Raw genomic sequence first — 21456 nt, forward strand, 5'->3', positions numbered from 1 at the left:
GAGCGAGTTTTGACAGATGCGAGTAACTCTGTTTTGCGCGCTTCCCACACAGGACTGGAATCGTCACCCTCGGAAATTCTCCTACCGCCACCGAACGGCGGCTCGGCCGGCGGCGACTTGGACTGCATACTCTGCTGTAGGCTCCTCTGGATGCCCGTCACGACGCCGTGCGGACACACCTACTGCTGGACCTGCCTGGACCGCTGCCTCGATTACTCGTCCGCCTGTCCGCTCTGCATGACTTCCCTGGCAGATGTGAGTTTGCACACATATCGCGTTGCGCAACGATCGTAATATTCGCTTCTAAATGTGCGCATACGTGTGCATGTAGTTGCGTAAAAGGGATGAAAATCGGTTGCACATTGATTTTTGCTTTATAGAGACTCTTTGCTCAATCGCGCGACTCGCGAGTAACGGATTCACGAATTCGACGAATATCGCATTCATAACTCCACTCGTTTATAAATTAGTAGATTGGCCAATATACTTGTGCTACATAGGCGCACAAGGCGCTTATATAATTCGGCTCTTGTCGGTGTAATAATCGAAAACGAAGTCGCGCGCTTTATGTAATTTTTCGAAGTTTACAAATATTTGCGCGCCGCAATCGGCTTGCACAAATATGCCACAAATCGTTTGTTCATTAGCAAGGTCGTGACTTAATTTTTTCCTCCTCCTCCTTCGCAGTACCTGGCGAACAGCCAGAAGAGCGTCACGGACTTCGTGGAGAAGGCCCTGCTATGCGTCGCCCCGCAGGAGTACGCGGCTCGCTCCGCTGCTCAACGCCAAGAGCTGGTGCAGCCGCTACCCCCAGCCCTGACCCAGGTCGGCGAGCAAGTGGCCGTGTTCGTCTGCACGACGGCCTTCCCGTGCACGGCCTGTCCGCTCTTCGTCTACGAGCCGAGATACCGGCTGATGGTGCGTAGATGCCTCGAGTCCGGGGTCAGACAGTTCGGCATCGCGGCCTGTCTGCAGCAGAGGCCGGACGGATATCTGGATCTGGGCGCGAGGAGATACGCCGAGTTCGGGACGATGCTCGAGATCAAGGACCGGGTGCTGTTGAAGGACGGATGCAGTATTTTGAGCACAGTCGGTATGAAGCGGTTCAGGGTGCTGAGGGGCGGCGAGAGGGACGGATACGACACGGCCGAGGTCGAGTTCATCAGCGACGTGCCGATCAGCCAGGAACAGATGCACAGCGTCACCGAGCTGCACAAGAGGGTAAGCCGATCGAACGATAAAATAATATTTCGGAATTCTGCAACACCTTCTGCTTCCCCATGAAATAATATTTCGGAATTCTGTAACGTCATCTGCTTTCTCATGAAATGCAACAACCTCTGCTTCCCGATGAAATAATATTTCAGAATTCTGTCACTTCTTCTGCTTTCTCATAAAATGCAACAGACTCTGCTTCCCGATGAAATAATATTTCGGAATTCTGACACTTCTACTGCTTCCCCATAAAAACATATTTCGGAATTCTGCAACACCTTCTGCTTCCCCATGAAATAATATTTCGGAATTCTGTAACGTCATCTGCTTTCTCATGAAATGCAACAACCTCTGCTTCCCGATGAAATAATATTTCAGAATTCTGTCACTTCTTCTGCTTTCTCATAAAATGCAACAGACTCTGCTTCCCGATGAAATAAAATTTCGGAATTCTGACACTTCTACTGCTTCCCCATAAAAACATATTTCGGAATTCTGTACCGCCTTCTGCTTTCTCATAAAATGCAACAGCCTCTGCTTCCCGATGAAATAATATTTCAGAATTCTGTCACTTCTTCTGCTTTCTCATAAAATGCAACAGACTCTGCTTCCCGATGAAATAAAATTTCGGAATTCTGACACTTCTACTGCTTCCTTATAAAAACATATTTCGGAATTCTGTAACGTCTTCTGCTTTCTCATAAAATGCAACAGCCTCTGCTTCCCGATGAAATAATATTTCAGAATTCTGTCACTTCTTCTGCTTTCTCATAAAATGCAACAGACTCTGCTTCCAGATGAAATAAAATTTCGGAATTCTGACACTTCTACTGCTTCCCCATAAAAACATATTTCGGAATTCTGTAACGTCTTCTGCTTTCTCATAAAATGCAACAGCCTCTGCTTCCCGATGAAATAATATTTCAGAATTCTGTCACTTCTTCTGCTTTCTCATAAAATGCAACAGACTCTGCTTCCCGATGAAATAAAATTTCGGAATTCTGACACTTCTACTGCTTCCTCATAAAAACATATTTCGGAATTCTGTAACGTCTTCTGCTTTCTCATAAAATGCAACAGCCTCTGCTTCCCGATGAAATAATATTTCAGAATTCTGCCACTTTTCTGTTTTCTTATAAAATACAACGGCCTCTGCTTCCCCATGAAATAATATTTTGGAATTCTACAACGTCTTCTGCTTTTTTTCGTAGGTACGAGCCAAGAGCAGCCGTTGGTGGGCTACCGTGCCCTACTGTCAGCGCTCCGAGATCCGACCGGTCTTCGGCGAGTTTCCAGACGTCGAGGCCGACTGGCAGCGACTGCCCGACGGCCCGTCCTGGACCTGGTGGCTCCTGGCCATTCTTCCTCTCGGTCCCCAGCTGCAGATCGGCATCCTGGCCACGACCAGTCTGGAGAAGCGTCTGCGCGCCATCGAGAAGACCATCGACCACATGGAGCAGCGCTGGAACTTACCGAGCGATCTTGAGGACTCGGACGGCGACGCTGCTAAACAACAAGAGAACAATTCCCAGGACGATCAAGACGACGGCAGCGGAGTCTGTCGGGGCAATCATTGCATGATTCGTCGCTCGCGGCACGTCGACGGCCACCAGAGGTAGTATCCCGTAGTGACGACGACGACGACGACGACGAAATCACGACGATGAAGAAATAAGTCTGAATTTAGTTGGAAATGAGCGGAAAGCACCGAGAGTCTCTCATGCTCGTGCTGGAGGCTCACACTCAAACTTTTTATTCCTTATTATTATTATAAATATATTCTACATTATACATATCTCGTTTTTAAGGGTCTTACCTTCTGGTAAAATATACGTAAAAAACTCTCGAATTAAGAATAAAACAACAAACAACTAATTGTATACGTAAGAAAAAAGAAAAGAATCGACGCAATACAGTAACAAACAAAAAAATACGAGTAAATCCGTTCTTCCGATTGACAAATTTCTCTTTGTTTCTCTTAGCTCAAAAACTGATCAGAGAAAAACGATTGTACATACTTTATGATATAATATATTGTATAAATTCTTCGTGTGCTTTGCGTATGTTACATAATGTATGCAACTGAATCATTCGTCTTTTTCTCAAATCTTCGTCTGACACACATTATTATTATACACACGCGGTATCACGAAAACAAAAAGAAAGAAAAAGAAAAAAAAGGAAAAAAACATAATCTAAGCTAAAGTGAATTTCAATATATAAATAATATACGTAAAAGAAAACTCGTAGATTTTTTAAATGGCTGATAAACTTGTATAATCTTCAAATGACGTCGGCTATGATCAATATATTATTTCAGAATATATATATTAACCAAGCCAACTGTCGAACGTGATAAGACTGCATGCCTTTTCCTGCGAATAGATATTCAATAAGCTCGATCGTTCGTTCTCTCCGAACGAACGAATCAATCATGTAATAATGTTTTGGATTTTCTATGTCATTGTGTTTTTGCTCTCCTGTACCGAATGAAACAGAAAATAATGTATTGTATCAATTCGAGAGAAAAAAAATTGTAACGCGTGAATTGGTGTTTATTATCGACGATTCGTCGCTCTTAAATTATATATAACATTATATACACAACTTTTGCTCTGTCTCCTTGTTTAGATGTAAATCGTATGACGATAATAATTCTTAGTTTTAATACCTACCGTAAGTTTAAAGACTTTTTTACTAGTTAAAGAATAAATTAAAACACAGTACCTTTCGTAAGAAGTATCTCAATTTGTATAAATTAATCCTATCGTAATTATTTTTTCTCATCTCACGTCAAGTTTCATGTTAATCGTAATTTTTATACGAAAATATGCGATGGTTAAAAATTAGCTTGAAAGACTCGATATTATTATACGATAAACGATTGAAACAATAAATATAGTCATATTTATTGTCACTGATTGATTTTAAGCTGATTAATTATTAGAGCCAACTCCTAAGGCTGCGATAGGAAGCGAGAGAAAGAGAGAAACGTCATATCAATCATACAATCAAGAGTATTTAAAAAGATGATATATTGTGGAGCTATATTATGATTGTAAATGATATTTGAAAAAAAAATTCGCTTTTCTCTTTGACTTTGATCACTTTGATTCCTTACGTTGGTAATTGTACAATATTAGTTCTACAAATCAATTTATTTTTATTTTGTAAATGATATAATGTAAGCTTGAATAAATGTAACGAGGCGTACAATTTATTTTTAGGTGAAGCAATTTTTTTTATAATTTTTGTAAGAGAAAAAATGTGTGTTGAATTTATTCTAGTAAAATGTAATTTGATAGATCGATCGTATGTATCTTTTTCCTTTGAGAGTTTAAAAATTGTAGACACTCGCAAATCATCCAATTTCTCGGATAAAAATCTGTCAAAAAACTTATCCAATGTTTTTTTTTCTTTATATATCGATGTACACACTTGTATGCAAGAAAGTTTGTAAATCATATGCATTGTGATATTATTGTATAGCCTATCTTGATAATAGTGTTGCAATTTCCGCGCGTACGAAGAGAAGGAGGAAGGATCTTAACGTTCGACTTTTTCCATTTTTACTTTTAAAAAAGCATCTCAATTTATAATTATACCTTCACGCATACACACAGACTTCATATCAATCTTATTACAATAAAATTGTGAAATTGACTGATGAATCTTATTTAATATACTCGTTTATTTACTCTCGCCCCGCCGAATGTGACATATTCAACGACATGGTAATTAACGCACTTCAAGCGGGAGAGCTTAACCTACCCTCGAGCATGAATCATAGAAACCCGATTTATTTTGAAAAATTTTCGGTCGCACCCTGCCCAAGCCGCGATTACTATGGAATAAAAGTTTACGACGACAAGGTGCTTTTGATTGATTTCAATATTATATTTATAAAATCGTATTGATTTTTCATCGCGATCGTTGACGAAATTTGAAAAAAAAACTCAACTGCGTTTGTCTTTCACGCTCTGTAGGTTATCTTGTTCATATGGAAAATTTCTCATGGACCGCATCTGTTGCCACTGGTGAAAAAAGTTAAATTCGACGACGTTGATAAGGATAAATCGTTCCAAGATGAAGTAGACTATGTTTTCGGTAATTTTCCTCTTTATTAATTGTTAGGAAAACAAAAAAAATTTACTCGACCTTTGTGCGTTCAGGTTCCCCTGTTTTGAAATACATCCAATTGCTCATTTCGCGCGGTCCATGCACCCTAGAGACACTACCGGTGTACATCATCACGAAACTCGTAAATTATCTGAGCTTGCAAGATTTGGCAAAATTATTCCTGGTCTCTCCGATTTGCAACGAGGTACGTATTTTGATAATTTACAATTGTACGATTCGAGACGCTCACGACCATCGTTTGACGCAGATCTTTAATTCGAACGAAGTTTGGGAAGTTTTCTTCAAAAAATTCGACCGAACCTACGAGATGAAAGCAATGGAGAAGGATCCCAGCATCAACAAAAATTTCCGAAAACTCGTGAAAGAGCAGTATCTGCGCACGGCTACGAAGAAGCAGCTCGACTCAATGGAGAAAAAGACTTTCAAATTCGGTAAAGCTAAGAAAGAAGTTCGACAGCAGCAGCAGACGACTCCCCGCTCGGCAAGCGCGGCTAATTTATTGAAGCAAAAGTTGGAGCTCGACACCGCCAAGGCCGAAGAAGTCGTTCTTCTGGCACCGCCGGAAAAGCCGAAAATCTCCGAACTGATAAAAAATCCGTTGAAACTCGCCGACTTGATGCGAGGAGTCAATCAGAAGAAAGCAAGGCCGGAGAAGCGGGAGTTTTCCTTCGTCAAGAGTCAGGATTTCTCGTCCAAGTACGCCGGTGGGGAGGCTGGTCTGCAAGACTCGAAGGTCTCTACGATCAGTCCGTCGAAGAGCAGCAAACCAGCCGCGAAGTCGGCCAAAGCCAAAACGACCGACGACATTCTCAACGACGAGGAGATAGTCGTGCAGAAGAAGCAGCTGAAATCCATGTTGACCATGGGCCAGCTGGATGACATCAAGTCGCAATTCCAGAACGAGAAGAACCTAGTCCTGAAGAGTCCCCGAAGCATGATCATCAAGAAGCCGGAAAAAATCGCCGAGGAGGAGCCGAATAATAACGACAAACCCGCGGCCAAGAGCGTCAAAAAATCGGAAAAGAAAAAGACCAAGAGCTCGAGCAAGAGTCGCAGCAGCAAAGCTCCCAGCAGCTTCGACGCCAAGAGCCTGAGATCCGCCAACGCGCTGAACGACGACGACGACCTCGACGAGACCGGCATGTCGTTCCTCATGAAGCGATACCTCGAGGCGAGCAGCGAGGCGAGCAAAAAGCTCGTCGACTGCGAGCGTCTGGCCCACGAGACCAAGAGCACCGGCATACAGGCCGATCGTCCGAAAGCGATCAACAATAATTTAGCCACGTCGAAATTCAGCTTGCAGAGTGCGGGCACGGCGAAGACGACGAAGACTACGACGACGACGAAAAAAAGCTCGCAGAGTCGCTTGTCCAATCCGACGATCTCGTCCGCGCTCAAGACTAAATTTTCACGAAAATAATAACGAAAATCACGTTACATTGTGTTGTACAATAATTTGGAATTGAGTATAAAAATTGTCAAGTGTTTCGAAATTATTCAATGTTTTGCGCCAACTCGAGTTCGTTACCTCATTCCGCGAATAAAACATGAGCACGCGAAAGTTCCAGCAAAAACTCGTCATCGTGTAGCTAGTGAGAAAACGTCAGCCGCGGAAAAGCCTAGTAACATTTCATCGCTCCAAGTTCGCAATACGGTATATATCCGCAATGTACGTCGTGCATCTATACGTATGTAGTGGCGGGGGGTACGCAGACTCGCGCACACATTCTCTCTCTCTCTAAGCGCGAGCCGCCGTGTGCTGCACACGTAGACGTTTCACAATCTCGATATGTGTACATTGGCCTGGGCTTGCGCAGTTTATGCAATGGCGCTGCACGGACACGAATTCGTAAGTAAGTGCGCCAGAGCAGTTGATAGTAGTGGTGGATAGGAACGACGCTGACACACACAGATATCGACGGAAAGGAGGGGGCTGGACGTTGCTAGCTCACGGCGCAAACTCCGTGCAGAGAGCGTACAACGATAAGGCGATATTATTAATTTTGCTGAATAAATAATAATGCTGAATATATAATCGAGAGAGAGAGATTTAGAAAACATACTGCAAACGTATTTACGCGTTGAGATTTAGGCACACAGATTTCAGCAGCAGAAAAGTAGAGCAAAAAAGTTCGGTTCTCGCGCGCCGCCAGCGAGCCAGCTAGAGAGATAAAGAGAGACGGAGCGTCGTCGTCGTTTTATATGTATATGTTGGCGCGCGCGCGCGCTCGGCCGATAGTAGGCTCGAGCGAATATATATCCAAAGTGAATGCACAAGTGCAGTGTGTTCGTGTACATGTGATTTCAGCAACGAGTATCTCTCTCTCCTCTGTGCTCGGTGCACACACAGAGTGTTTGTGCGCACGCGAGGACCAGCACAACGTACACTAGCCCCGAAGCTCCGACGAAAAAACAGACACAATGGCGAGCTACATCAGGAACAGAAGCTCAACCAGGCAGTCCGAGTGAGTACAGTGTTTCAGGAAGTTTGAGCTTTTTCCTGCGCTTTTTTCTCTCTCGTTCTTCCGCAGCAGCGCATCATCGTCGTGCGAACGTGTGTTGGTGTTTGTGACGTTATTTCGCTCTCGGTTATATATGTAGAGTACATGTGTACGTACGAATTCGCGCAGTGTTGTAAGTGTGTGTGTGTGTGTGTGTGTGTGTGTCGGTGCATATGCAGCGATATACGTGCAAGAGAAGGAAAATGATTGCGCGAGTGTATAATATCGCTACTCGTCGCGAGACTCACGGCGCGCTGTTACGAGAGCGACGTTTATTCCGCTCTGTACGTACGCGAAAAGCCATATCGATCGAAGCTCAGCATCTTGTTGTGCGTATGTGTGTGTATGTGTGTGCGCGCAAGCATATGTGCGTGCAGTGCTGCGGAGTCGAGACTCGAGCACGCCGTCACGAGAGTAGTATACGTATTTTATCGCGTTTACATTATATGTGTGCTGCTTATTGTACATTCGATTGTATCGCGCACTCGCCTCTCGGCTTGTGTACATTATATTAAAATTACTTCTCGTTGTATACGAAACGTTTATACGCTTGAATATGTTTTCTTTTTTACACGAAAAAAAGCTTTTTGCGTGAGATGCGCGCGTTCGCGTGAATCGATGCGGAAAATTCGGCGAATGATGATGCGCCGCCGAACACGCACCTTCCACAAGTGTCAATGCAATATATATACTAATACTATGCTAGTTTCGTCTGCGCGTCGAATTTGGCAGTTACCTTGGCACACATGCTCGATGTACATACAACAACACGGAACGGGTGTGTATGTTTACGGATGCGCTCGACGTAAAACGTGCTTTTGGTGCTGCTACTATATAATCAAGTTCGATACCCGCATTGTCGCAACTGAATTTGTATTTTATTCTTCTTTTGTTTTCAGTGATACCATGGAAGATGACAACGACGAGAAAGATGACACAAAGAGGTATGAGCTATTTATAACTCGAAAAATTGATTGTTCGAATTTATTTAACGTTTTATTATGGCCGCAGAAAATCTCGAAATCTCAGCGAGAAAAAACGAAGGGATCAGTTCAATATGCTGGTCAACGAGCTCGGCAGCATGGTCAGCACGAACACGAGAAAAATGGACAAATCGACGGTCCTGAAATCGACGATTCTCTTCTTAAAAAATCACAACGGTTCGTTGGAACTTTGTTTTTTTTCATGTTTTTTCATTTTATCAATTAGATATACTTAAATGATTTTTGTTCTCCGCAGAACTCGCCGTTCGGTCGCGAGCAAACGAAATCCAAGAAGACTGGAAACCTTCCTTTTTGTCAAACGAAGAGTTCACTCATCTGACCTTAGAGGTAAAACACTATTTTTTTTTAAATATCCTAATAGAAATGAAAAACATTGACGATGGCCTAATGATAAAAAAAATCACGATTCTCTGATACAATTGTATTATAAGTTAAAGCGCATTTTAAATGACCTTTCAATGACAATTTTATTAGTTTCAAAAAAATTTTCACCGCTATCAACACAATGCTACCACTTTGAACCTTCACCGGTAGATGGCGATTATACCTTTTTGTGTAAATCTGCAAGTGGCAAATTCAAAATAATTGTATAAGTCAAAGTGAAATTGCGCGTTCATGCTTATATTGCTTCATAATGTTTATTTCCGCGAGATGCTGGAGTAACGATGGTGTTTTGCCCCGTATGCATTCCTGCTTGAAGATAAAACTGTGCTCTGCTTGTGTGGGTTTATAAGTTAAAAACTTACACTTGTTACACGAAACTCGCACTTGATAAATGTTACATGAAACTCTAGGCACTCGACGGTTTCATCATGGTTTTTTCATTCTCCGGACGCATATACTACGCTTCCGAGAGCATTACTTCTCTGCTGGGCTACTTGCCGAGCGAGCTGACCAACTCTACCATCTACGAAATAGCCTTGGAGGAGGAACAATCTCATCTGTACAATATTTTAGCCAATGCTAGAGATCAAAGTAGTATTAAAAAAGGTTGGGGTTTTTTTCTTTATTACATTTTGCGCGTCTATGACCCGAGCCTGGGAGTTTCATATTATAATGATTTCTCTGTGTGACTCGTTATTTGCAGAGCATCAAGTGTCTTTTTTGTGTCATCTGAAACGCGGCGGTCTGGATTTTAGAGAAGAGCCCATTTACGAGCTCATACAGTTTATTGGATATTTCCGTAAGTCAATGCCGTATGAATGTAATATCTAGCATTCCAACTGAAAATTCATATCCTGTTTCTTTCTTATTAGGGACGGATAACGATTCGGACATTGACAGCATGATGCCTAATAGTAGATTCGGCGGCAGTGCCAGCGGGGAATCCAAGTAATGCTTAGGCTTTATTGATTATTTAACTTTTTTCCAATTGAAAAAAAATATTCATAAAATCATTTCTTTTTGTAAATAAAAAATGAAGAACCGTATTCGTATGCACCGGTCGCCTTCAACTGCCTCAACTGATACGAGAGATGTCCGTCATGGACAACACAAAGACGGAGTTCACGTCGCGACACAGTCTGGAGTGGAAATTTTTGTTTCTGGATCATCGAGCGCCGCCCATCATCGGCTATCTGCCCTTCGAGGTTCTCGGTACGTCCGGCTACGACTACTACCACATCGACGACTTGGACAAAGTCGTCACCTGCCACGAATCGCGTAAGTATCGATCCGTCCTTTTTTTCTTCAAAACAAGACGTTATTTCTTCATGATTAATCATTATATTCGTCGCAGTGATGAAGAAAGGCGAAGGCACCTCGTGCCACTATCGATTTCTCACCAAAGGACAGCAATGGATCTGGCTGCAGACTCGCTTCTACATCACGTACAATCAGTGGAACTCCAAGCCCGAGTTCATCGTCTGCACTCATCACGTGGTCAGCTACATCGACGTCGTCAAGCAGATGCGACGGGGAGTTGATGAGTTTTCGAGCATCCGCGAGCAGGACGACAGCACGATAATGACATCGACGAAGCGTCGAAACGTGAGTATTATTTTTTTCAATCAAACTTCGGTACTTTTGGCAAATTTCAAAACGATAAATTTAATTTTTCAGAATTCCATGAGTCACGTTCACACGCCGTCGGGCTCGTCGAAGTCCTTGAAAACCTCAAAATCGGTAGCGTTGCGATCGTCGCGAATTCGCCATCAGGGAAACGATTCCGACACCACCTCCGTATCGGCTTGTTCGCGAAATTCCAGATCGTATCAATCGACCCCTCAGCACGTCTCCAGGGATAAGGTACCCTCGACCAGCAGCTCGGCGAGTTTGAAGCAGCAGCAGATGATACCGAGCAACGATATCGGGTCGACGGATTCTCAACAGCAGCAGCAGCAACAAACGTATCAACCTCAACCTCAGCCTCAGCAGCAACAGCAACAACAACAACAACAACAACAAATGGTGCAAAAGATGAAGATCGAGCAGCAGCCTCAGCCTCAGCCTCAGCCACAACCTCAGCACTGTCCCGATTATCTGGAACCGACGCAGTACGCCTCTGTGACGGTGGATCCCCTGGTCGCCGAGGCGTATCCATCGAACACGGCGATAATCGCGCCGCTTCAAGCCACCGAGGTACCACTAAAAATTTTTTTAATTTTTCAGTTGAATCTCACTATAACGTTTACTTTTCACGCAGATACTTCATCAGCAAGGCTTGGTGATGCCCCCGGCGCCGAATCAGATTCAAGACGAGCTACAACGAAAGCACGAGGAGTTGCAACAATTGATAGTCCACCAGCAGGAGGAACTACGCCGAGTATCGGAACAACTTTTGATAGCCAGATACGGAATATTTTCACCCCTACTCAATGTAATTTTTGAACATAATATTTTAGAACGTAAATTTGAATTTTTCGTTGATCGATGATCATTGCGACAGGTTGGCGTGCCATACAACGCGAACGTACCGTGCCAACAGCCGACCCGCTGCGTGAATCCGCCTCACCAGACGATCCCGACGGTCGGCACGTTCCCAGTGCCCATCACTCTGCCCGTGAATATAGTGCCAACGGAGATGTTTCCGCATACCTTGCCGGTGTCGCCGTCGCCCATGTCGAATCACGTACAGATGATGACACCCCAGCAGACCCCGACGCAGCAGCAACCGCAACAGTCCCAGCATCAGAATCCACAGCTGGTTTCGCAGCTCAATCAGCAGCAGCAGCAGCAGAGTCAACATCGCGACGAGCAGCAAACGGATCTCATAGCTTTTCAAATGTGCCAACCGAACGATCTTATTTACGCGAATATGGACGCGACCACTGCTCAGCAGCAACAGCAACAGCAGCAGCCGCAGAGACCGCCGAGAAATTAGAAGAAGAAATCTGTGTTAATAGTGACTTTCGCGTTGATTTTATCCACAACGGTGAACGTTTCACATATATGCCGATAGTTACCAGGGAGAACCACGTGAGTGAGAATGATAATGGACAATTATATAGCCGACGATCGACGCGGATTTTTGTAGATGTTATCAGAGGTAACCAAACGTACAAGTATCATGCATTTTAATCATACAAGTGTAACGTTAAACATTTTTTTTTCTATCAATGTAAAATACGTTTATCGATTAACATCCATAACTGTAGATATAAATATTTAATCGGTGCTTGAATTATATTTATCGAAGGGAGAGAAAAAAATCTTACAGTTTGGAAAAAGTATTTTCGAAAATAGGACAATTAGGTAGTCGAAATGTCTTTTCGTTAATTATAGAATCATGTTTGTAAGACGTGTCAATTATAAACGAGCTTGTACCTGGTAGAAATTCTCAGCATTCATAATGGCCTAGTGACCAAGAAATACCCATTCAAATTGTTTCAAAGTATATTTACAATAAATTGACATGCTTTTGGAGAGTTTTTCGATACAATGTTATTAGAAATATTTAACAGATTTTTGATGTCCTGAAAACGACAATTCTACTGTTTCTAAAAATTCAGATCAGTTTTGAACCACTTCAATACCATAGTACCACTTTAAGCCACCACCGCTAGATGGCGAGTACCTTTAATTCTGTAAACGCAGTTTCGAACGAAGCACCCTTGGCGGTTTATACTGAACTATTTTCTGAAATAGTCTATGAAGCAAACTTATCATTAGTGCTAAAAAATCCAGTGCCTATTGCAAAACCTATTTTTGATCACTAAAAGTTGAATGCCGTTTGTATTTCATCGGAAAACATCGCGAAAATTTTAAATTTGAATTTTTTAAATCATTGTACACAGAATTAATTGAGGAACGTGATTATTTCCTAACATGATATAGTACAAATACAGCAATCATTTATAAAATTCAAGCATCAAAGATGATGCTATACGAATCAAATTAACAAAGACAATTTAATTGATGTTTTACTTTTCAAGTATAAAAAATTAAAAATAACTCATGAAAAACAAATAGTAACTCCAGCGAATTTCATGTTGTCGAAAATGGTCAAAAAAATATTTTAAAAAAGACATGGAGAATTAGGCCATAAAAATATTGAAAAACACTACACTTTTGATCCGAAGTTCTTAAATGTCTAAGAAACTTTTTTGTTGTCCAAAAAACTAGCCATAAAATATTGAGCATTTCTACCAGTCAAACAACATTCCATTCCGTGGAAAAAATATAAAGTTATTAACTTTTGGTGATTATACCACTTAATGTTGAAATTCATGATAATTAGTTACTTCAAAGCTAGGTTTCAAGAGAAGTCACAATGCAGTCTTTCCTAAAAAAATTCAACTCTTGCCAAATAGATTATTTCTTTTGAATCAACTCAAACATTTAAATTGAAAGATTTAATGTACGGTTGTAATAGTTTGAAAATTTAGATAGAAAGAAAATCAAAGTGATTACATCAGTGTGCAATTATTAAGATATATTTTTAATATTTACCGTGCGTTAGCGCTATATTTGGACGTGCTTATAACTGGGAAAGTTGAAAGAAACTCAACTTTTGACAAAAACTGTAAATACGCATCGCATATATAGATATATCATAAATTTACCTATTGCATAATAACATTTGTGTAAATAGTTGATGGGATTGATAAATCTTCCTCGCCATTTTATATAAATCTTATATCTAAATTGAATGTGATTAAAGCCCCCGTGCAACGTCCCATATAGATTTTTTTCAATCGAAACGATGTTGAAAAAATAGTTTTATATGGTAACGGAATGACAATAAATTATTCGAACTTTTAGGAAATAAGAAACGAATTGCATTTGATCGAGAAATATTTTTTTGAATTTAAACTTCCTCAATTGTAGGACCAAAGTTCAATTCAAATCGGGACTTAAAAAAAATTTCACGGTGATCAGTAAGGTCTCTAAATTAAAATTTTCTATTTTGAAATTTGTAGTTCTAAATATTTTCAACAAGTATTACGAAGCCACATCAAGAGACCTTATGCAGACTAATCTAAGAAGCAGGACCAAAAAACAAATTTTAAAACGAAAAACTAATGTTAGCTTAGTCCGTAGCATAATGTATGTATTATTAAGCTCTATACTTAATTACAGGGTAAAATGAAATATTTTTCAACAGATCGTATATTTTGTAACTGTATAAATTTTATTATTTAATAATAATATGGATGACTATATGTTCGTATAAAAAATTGACGACGACGTTTTTATCATAGAACGTAACATGTATATTGTAGCAAAAAAAATAACGAAAAACAAAACGTATTCACTAACCTAAATCAAGCATTCCAAAGATTATATTTATTACGAAAAATAAAAAATGCAGCGATTTATATTTCTGAAAATATTTTTCAACGTCGAGAAAATTTCAATGCCGAATATTTTTTTGAATACCATGAATATAAAGCTTTCTGCAAATTCAAATGCGACACGACATTTTATTTCATTCTGCAACCTACTCCTAAATTTTAATAAATAATCTTTTATACAAGTCATTTTATTTACAATTTTATCCCTTTCAATTTTTGACGAACGAAGTCTAACTCTATACTCTAAAAATTAAACGCTTATCAAGTATTTGCATCTTACCAATCTAGACTCACTACAAAAATAATGAATTTATGAACTACCAGGTAAAAAGAGCGGATTACGCAACCGCACAGAGAGGCACAAGAGTCGCTGCAGCCGCTAGTTTTTCAATTTTCTCAAAGCGTCCATTAGAATCTGCATCTCCACATTAACATTATTCACGAGCTCCTCCACTTGATACTTGCTGTCTATTATGCTGATGGATTGCGTGTACGGATCGTATCTGACACCGAAACTCCGCGGAATGGTTTCTGCGAATTTTCTGCGCAAAATGTAAAATCGGATTTGTTATGAATCTCGAAAGTTTGTAATCGGTCTTTGTGTAACGTTGACCTTTTAAGCGCTCACGAGAGAGAGAGAGAGAGAGAGAGAAAGAGAAGATGCTCGAAAAAACTCCACAATCTCTTATCTCTCTCTCGAGTGCATAATAATGAATCTCCGCAATAACAAAACTCTCGCTATAATTATACTCACATCATTTTTTCCTTGGCATCCTCGAAATCCTCGGCCACGAAGTAGACCGGCTGGTACTCGGTAATCGGATACTTCTGCAGGGCCGTGACGGCGGGCTCGAAGGCCCTGAGCTCGGGCTCGCCGCTCATGCTGTACTCGAGCTCACCGAACGACGACAACAGACCGGCGCCGTAGGCTTTGAGCTCGCCGTTCTGCCGACAGAGGCCGAACTCGACCGTGAACCAGAAGCACTGGAAAATTTTCAAACGATTTTGTTTTTATAAACGATTGTTCGCCGGAACAGAGATTAAAAAGAAAATGAAAGTGAGTCCGAACCGTGGCGAGCTTCTCGATGTACTCGTCGGGTGCGCCGAGCGACGCCAGTCCGATGACCTGCGAGAACTGAGCGAAGGCCGGATCGGCGAAGAGCGGCACGTGGCCCAGCACCTCGTGGCAGACGTCGGGCTCGGGCGTGTACAGGGGCTTGCTGCTGTGCCTGATGTACTGCGTGCTGTGAAACACTCGGAAGGCGAGACCGGCGAGGAAGTCACGCGACGAAAGAAGACCCGCCACCGGCCGCAGCGTGAAACCCGTGCAATCTGCAAAAGCAACAAAACCCGATGCACATTCCATTATTTTTTTTTTTTTGCTTAAATTATTGCGATATATCGTAATGCTATACGCGCGCGCTTCATCCGATACCTGCGCGAAAATATATACGCACATGTAGTTGAGAAATTACTATGAGCGTAATCTAAGATGATTCGAGAGCTGTGTGTGCGGCCTTTTTTTTCGCACTCTACTAATAACTATAATTCATCGAGGTTGTGTATACGCGATGAAATAATTATATATTAGGATCGTTGCAGCTTCCATTATGTAATAATAATATTATAGTGAGGAAACATCTCGATGCACATGAATACGCGATGATAAGCCGCAATCACGCCTCCAACCGAAAGAAAATCTGTCAGAGCCATTGACACGATATTATTATACGCATTATCATACGCCCAATAAGCAATTAGCGAGGGACGATTGTATTTATTGACGTTATTATGTAAAGTAGGAGAGTAAATTGAGCAATTGATTTCGAGAACGATCCGTCACATGTGTATATATTATCGGTGAGAACGTTATCTTCGCGCTTCGCACTGGTCCAGAGATTGTACATTGTGTACTTTTATCGATGCGTACCACCCGATTTTCTGTGTTTCTCTCTGTTTTTTTTCGCAGCCTCGAGTGACGTCGGTGGCGTTACATTATTTTTCCTCTCCCACCACCCCCCGTCAAGATCTCGACAAATATGTTTTTGTATCGAGCGCTGCGATATTGTGTCGTTGTGCAAAAGCGCCGTTGCGTAAAATAAAAAAAAGTGCACGCGGTAAGTATGTGATTTTTTTCTCTCTTCAATTTCACATTACGCGAGCGCACTCGCCGATCAGCGTAATTTAAATCTTTTTTCTCTCTCTCTCTCTCTCTCTCGGAGCGTTATTAGCGAGATCGTATAAATAATTGACTCTCGGCAAGACTCACCTTTCAAGAAGTTGGAAATGTCCTCGAGTTGCGGGATATTATCCTCCTTGTATCCGCAATTTTCGATCAACAATGGAAACACGTGATTGTGCTCTCGGCACGCGTACTTGGGATACAATTCCGTCAATTTTCGAAACACGGCGCCCCAGGTTTTCGTCTCCTCCTCGGTGTAGTCGACCCTCGGAATGGGTTGGCCACTGCGCAAAAAAAATCAACCCAATAAGAACCACGAGAAAATAATAATACTCTATCCCGAAATCGTAGAGAAATTATGTACGGGTCATTACTATTTGTAATTGTAGGCGATGTCGGCGAAGTACTTTCGCCGGGCTCTGTAGACCGGATCGGTGAAGCCCGGGTGATCGGAGTCGAGCTCCGAGCCGTAGGACAGGATCTGATTGGCGAACTTGTCGAGGTCGCGCATACGACGCGGAAACCACGGCACAGTGCCAAGGTTGTCTCGGTAGTTCCTGCAAATGCATAATTATTACGTCGATTCGATGAAAAAGCCGATGTCATTGTAATGTGTATAAAGTGTACCTTGAAATAATCGAGAAATATCCACACTGATGTTGAAGCTCCTCCACGGCCTGGCCTAGATCGCCTCCCGGTGCGCACTCGACCATGAACTCGTACCCATTGGCCTGTCGTAAACTGCTTCGGGACTCGATGTGAAGCAGATTGACTTTGTGTTTCTGTAAAAAAATTTTTTATGAAATTTTCAATCGATCGCGACTATGATTGTGTTTTCTTTTCTTTCCAAGTTACGACTCGTAATTGTTGTGTGCATTACTGATGAAATTTTTTACAAAGTACAAAAAATGTCGGAAACAATTTCGCTTCATTTGCTATCGTGTAAAGAGCTATGTAAGAAAAATTTACGAATTTTTCCGCGGGTAAATTGTTAATATTTTTCCATCGCTCGCTCGAGAGTCGAAACAATTTTGTAAAAAAAAAGAAAAGAAAAAGAAATCTCCGCAGAGTGCAAACCATAAGGTTTTACAGAGGTTTGTTAAAAAGATTAACTTAGTTTTGTCGAGGAAGAAATCTTTGTTCCCAAAATTTGTACTTACGGCAAAAAGTTGAAGATAGCGACCGAGCGCGCCAACTTCGTCCTCCTCTCGCGGCGAAAATATCAGACAAGTGCTCTTGGCCGAGTCCCTGCCCTCCTTGATGTAGTTCCCTCCACTCATAAGTTTCGGCTGCAAAAAGTTTTCGGTGCAAAGAAAGTTTTAGAAATGAGACTTCAATTTGCTGAACTAAATAGTCGTAAACTTATGATTTTAAAGAGCCGTACATCCTGTATTATCAACATGTTTAATTCACTCTGAGATTCACTACTAATAAACAGACACACATTTATCGATCGATTTTGATGCAAAAAATTGTATACTTGAATGTCACTCGCGATTTTATTCAACAATAATACGACAGAAGAGAAGGACTCGAGAAAAATTGAGACGAATTGACGAACGCGATTGAAGATCGATACTCGAATACGAATAGTTTCTGTCGAGCCATGTGCTCTTATAGGTGTGTAAGTGGCTTCGGAAGCTGTTGCCCTTCTCCGCTCTCTCGTGATTGTTTTCCCTCTCCATCTCTCTTCGACTGGATCTTTTTACAAAAGAATACCGAACATTTTTGAAATTTCACTTTGACTTTGTATATACCCAGTGTGGGATATGACGATGCAATTACGCTCGAGTATTACTTATTATGTTATGTCGTCATCTCGATAACGGCGCTCGTTCGAGAAATCATACATAATCGGTATGACTTTTTTTCAATATAATCATATTATTCAGACACAAACATGATCATGATTTGTATTGTATTTGCTTAAAAATTATAAACTCTAAAAACTCCCATATTTACTTTTTCTCCACCTTACGATCGCACGTATTAGCTTTATCAATGCGTGTGTAAACACGCGCTCGCATACAATTGTTATAGTAATCAATAACTATATGTATATTTATTATCGCATTGGAGAGCAGCATCGCGGAACATGATGTATTTGTTTCATCATCGCCGATCACTTTTTTTCGGCAGGCAAAGAGTTAAGGAATGATGCAATTTTCAAGATCATTTCACGGTGCTCTGCGAGAGAGACCTTTCTCACGGTCGCAATAAATCATTATCTTTGCATCATTTTCCGAAAGTTCATATAATACACACAAACACGCACGCGATCGATTATTATCTCTTACTCTCCGTTTTCTCGGGCTTTTCCCGCGAGTAATTTACATTTTCCCCCCAAAACAGGAAGGAAGCCAGTCGAAAATCATCGAGAGTGCTCTATACGATTCGCGCCGCTTAATACCGCAGTTATAATTTCAATGAGAACTGCTTCCCCTGCTATTACCTGTGTATATATACGGAGGGCGGCTGCTGCTACTGCTGCTGCTGCACGACGACGAAAATTGGATCTCGCGCGCGATGCAACGTCGGAGGTAATTTAGCGCGCGCGAGGGTGTGTTGTCTCTCGCTCGCTCGTTGATGGCATCAACGTCATCGCTCGTCGCGTAACTTCGAAAATACATCTTCTTTTACACGTAGTAGCAGTAGAGCAAGGGAATTTTCCTCTCGGTGGTGCTGGCGGCGGCTTCCTTCATTTCCTCGGTCCGCCACCCTCGATATGGGTTTGCTCGCGAAGGATCTTACCGATCAAAAGGCCGTTGAACTTTGGGTGGCGCTCGACGAGTGAGAGGGATGCAAATTCGATTTATAATGCCGAGAATGACGATATGGAAAGAAATTGTCTCTCTCTATAAACACGGGAATCTCGAGTTACTCGAGACGTAGCCAAGGAATCGATTTTCAAAATGACGATGACTCGCTGAATAAATTCGCTCGTCTAGCCTATCTATCTCCACTCCGAAAACGTAACGAGCTCTCCTGTACCACCTCCACCAGGCTATATACAGTACATTAACTACTTCGCTACTTTTTTTTTTTGTTGAAGTTCATCGAGCGACTTTGCCTAATTGCGTACCACGGGGCGGCTTGATACACCGAACCCATCAACGTGCAGCTTTTTCTTCCTTCTTTTCTTTTTTTCGTTCGTTCGTTCGGAGGTCGTCAGCAACACGTAGAGCTGCATTTTTTTTCGTTGGTTTTTTTTAGTACATTCGTCCGCGCGCATCTTCGGGCCACCGAGAACTCGACTGACAAGCCGGTTTAAATTAGAGCGAGTTAATACATGCGAGCAGCAGTGGAGGGACGTATAAAATGCTTCTTGTTTTTGCGCGGACCGACTTCTGCGCGGACTAGAAAAGGGCGGAATGAGCCCGGGATTGGCGTAATTTGTGTGTTATTCCGTGGGACATTTTTGAAGCTCTCGCACTCGTCGCAAGCTCACTGCGGGTCAAAAATTTGAATTTTTTACAAGAACTAAGCATAAAGCGTCACTGCCCGGAAATCTCGTTTTTTGAGAGAGAGAGAGAGAGATAAAAAAGTCGTACAAAGAACGGCCGTACAACTCGATTAAAACGGAGGGAAAATTGTATATACGAAGCAGTAGCAGCAGCAGAAGCAGCTATATCGAGCGGCGATTCGCAAAGTTCAGCCCCATTAAATGGAAAACCGATGCCCCGCTCTGCATGAATTTAACATGACTTTCGAAACTAGGATGAGACGCTTCAAAAACAACGAGCGGTGCAGCACATACATACACACAGAGAAAATCGCATATTGCGCGCGTGGAAACTCACCTTATCCGGTGGGGATCCGGAAATCTGTACTTCAACTTCGGCTCCAGTTCGCCTCATCATGTTTGGATTTCACACGCGCGCGCGACCCGCTTCGATGTACAACAATGTTCGAGAAAAGCACGAGTGTAGCGAGCAAATGTTGTCCCTCGTATATATGTATACCGTTGACTTTAGCTATAGTTTTCCACGCGGCGACTAACAACGAGCGAGAGATGCTGCAGGGCTCTATAGATATATTGCCGATGTGTCTCGGAGACAGACCACCTCTTGGCTTTTTGTGCACGATTTATGTCGCGATTTTTGTTTTCTTACTATGTGCACACGAGCTTTTTTTTTAACAAAAACAACACGCGCACAAACCCGGCGATATATCGATCGGCCGAGAGAGTCCAAGTAGCGCCTGAGTCGCGGGAGCAACAAGTAGCTCGATATATTTATGTATGTGGATATATAAACACTCGGGCTCCACTCGATCGGAAGAGATGCTGCTGCCGACTGGTGGAGGGGAGAGAGCAGCTCGTGTTCTCTTTCTTTCTCAACGGCACAGAAACTGCGTGTGTGTTTGATTTGCATATCTGTGTGCAGCTCGTTATAATTGATTATTTTATCGGGGCATTATTGTGAAACGCTCGTCGTCGCTCGAAAGTTGGTGAATGGCTGTGGTGAAAATTGTCGGCTCATCAACTTTTATATACCGAATGATATTTGTGCGCATGACGTTCTATTTTCATCGCCTCGTTGTTGCGAGTCAACGTAATCTTGCCGTTTTATGGATTTTTCAGCATTACGCTACACACCAGAGTACACCAGTACCCGAGAAAAAAAACGTATATATAGTTGTTCCGAGAGATAACGCGACGCGCTCATAAATCGTGCGAA

General features: G+C 42.0%; 3 protein-coding genes across 5 annotated transcripts in view; 2 read left to right on the forward strand and 1 right to left on the reverse strand.

Annotated features, from left to right (window-relative positions):
- LOC106648658 (LON peptidase N-terminal domain and RING finger protein 3) overlaps positions 1-4891 on the forward strand; it is a 51472-nt gene extending 46581 nt beyond the window's left edge. The window contains exons 6-8 of the mRNA XM_014365723.2: positions 53-255; positions 688-1221; positions 2427-4891. Coding sequence (XP_014221209.1) covers positions 53-255; positions 688-1221; positions 2427-2834 — 1145 coding nt within the window. The 3' untranslated portion in view covers positions 2835-4891. The remainder of the gene's footprint in view (positions 1-52; positions 256-687; positions 1222-2426) is intronic.
- A 2696-nt stretch (positions 4892-7587) lies between these two features.
- LOC106648611 (circadian locomoter output cycles protein kaput) lies at positions 7588-14715 on the forward strand. Of its 2 annotated transcripts, none has more exons than XM_014365631.2 (12): positions 7588-7820; positions 8756-8800; positions 8868-9016; positions 9096-9187; positions 9655-9850; positions 9948-10043; positions 10117-10192; positions 10284-10522; positions 10599-10849; positions 10922-11440; positions 11505-11678; positions 11748-14715. In XM_014365631.2, the coding sequence occupies exons 1-12, from the start codon at positions 7777-7779 to the stop codon at positions 12180-12182; spliced, it is 2316 nt and encodes a 771-aa protein (XP_014221117.1). In that variant the 5' UTR covers positions 7588-7776; the 3' UTR covers positions 12183-14715. The 2 variants fall into 2 exon arrangements, with proteins under 2 accessions (XP_014221117.1, XP_023315373.1); XM_023459605.1 differs by lacking the exon at positions 7588-7820 and adding an exon at positions 8318-8634.
- Positions 14410-21006, reverse strand: LOC106648612 (protein henna). 2 transcript variants are annotated; one of them, XM_014365634.2, is made up of 8 exons: positions 20578-21006; positions 17938-18066; positions 17405-17559; positions 17152-17334; positions 16865-17061; positions 15665-15927; positions 15350-15579; positions 14410-15137 (listed from the first exon to the last, which is right to left on the reverse strand). In XM_014365634.2, the coding sequence occupies exons 1-8, from the start codon at positions 20635-20637 to the stop codon at positions 14975-14977; spliced, it is 1380 nt and encodes a 459-aa protein (XP_014221120.1). In that variant the 5' UTR covers positions 20638-21006; the 3' UTR covers positions 14410-14974. The 2 variants fall into 2 exon arrangements, with proteins under 2 accessions (XP_014221120.1, XP_014221121.1); XM_014365635.2 differs by lacking the exon at positions 20578-21006 and adding an exon at positions 18162-18379.
- Positions 21007-21456: the final 450 nt, after the last annotated feature.

The sequence above is a fragment of the Trichogramma pretiosum genome, unplaced genomic scaffold (genome assembly GCF_000599845.2).
Source record: "Trichogramma pretiosum strain Unisexual culture from Peru unplaced genomic scaffold, Tpre_2.0 scaffold7, whole genome shotgun sequence".
NCBI lineage: Eukaryota > Metazoa > Arthropoda > Insecta > Hymenoptera > Trichogrammatidae > Trichogramma > Trichogramma pretiosum.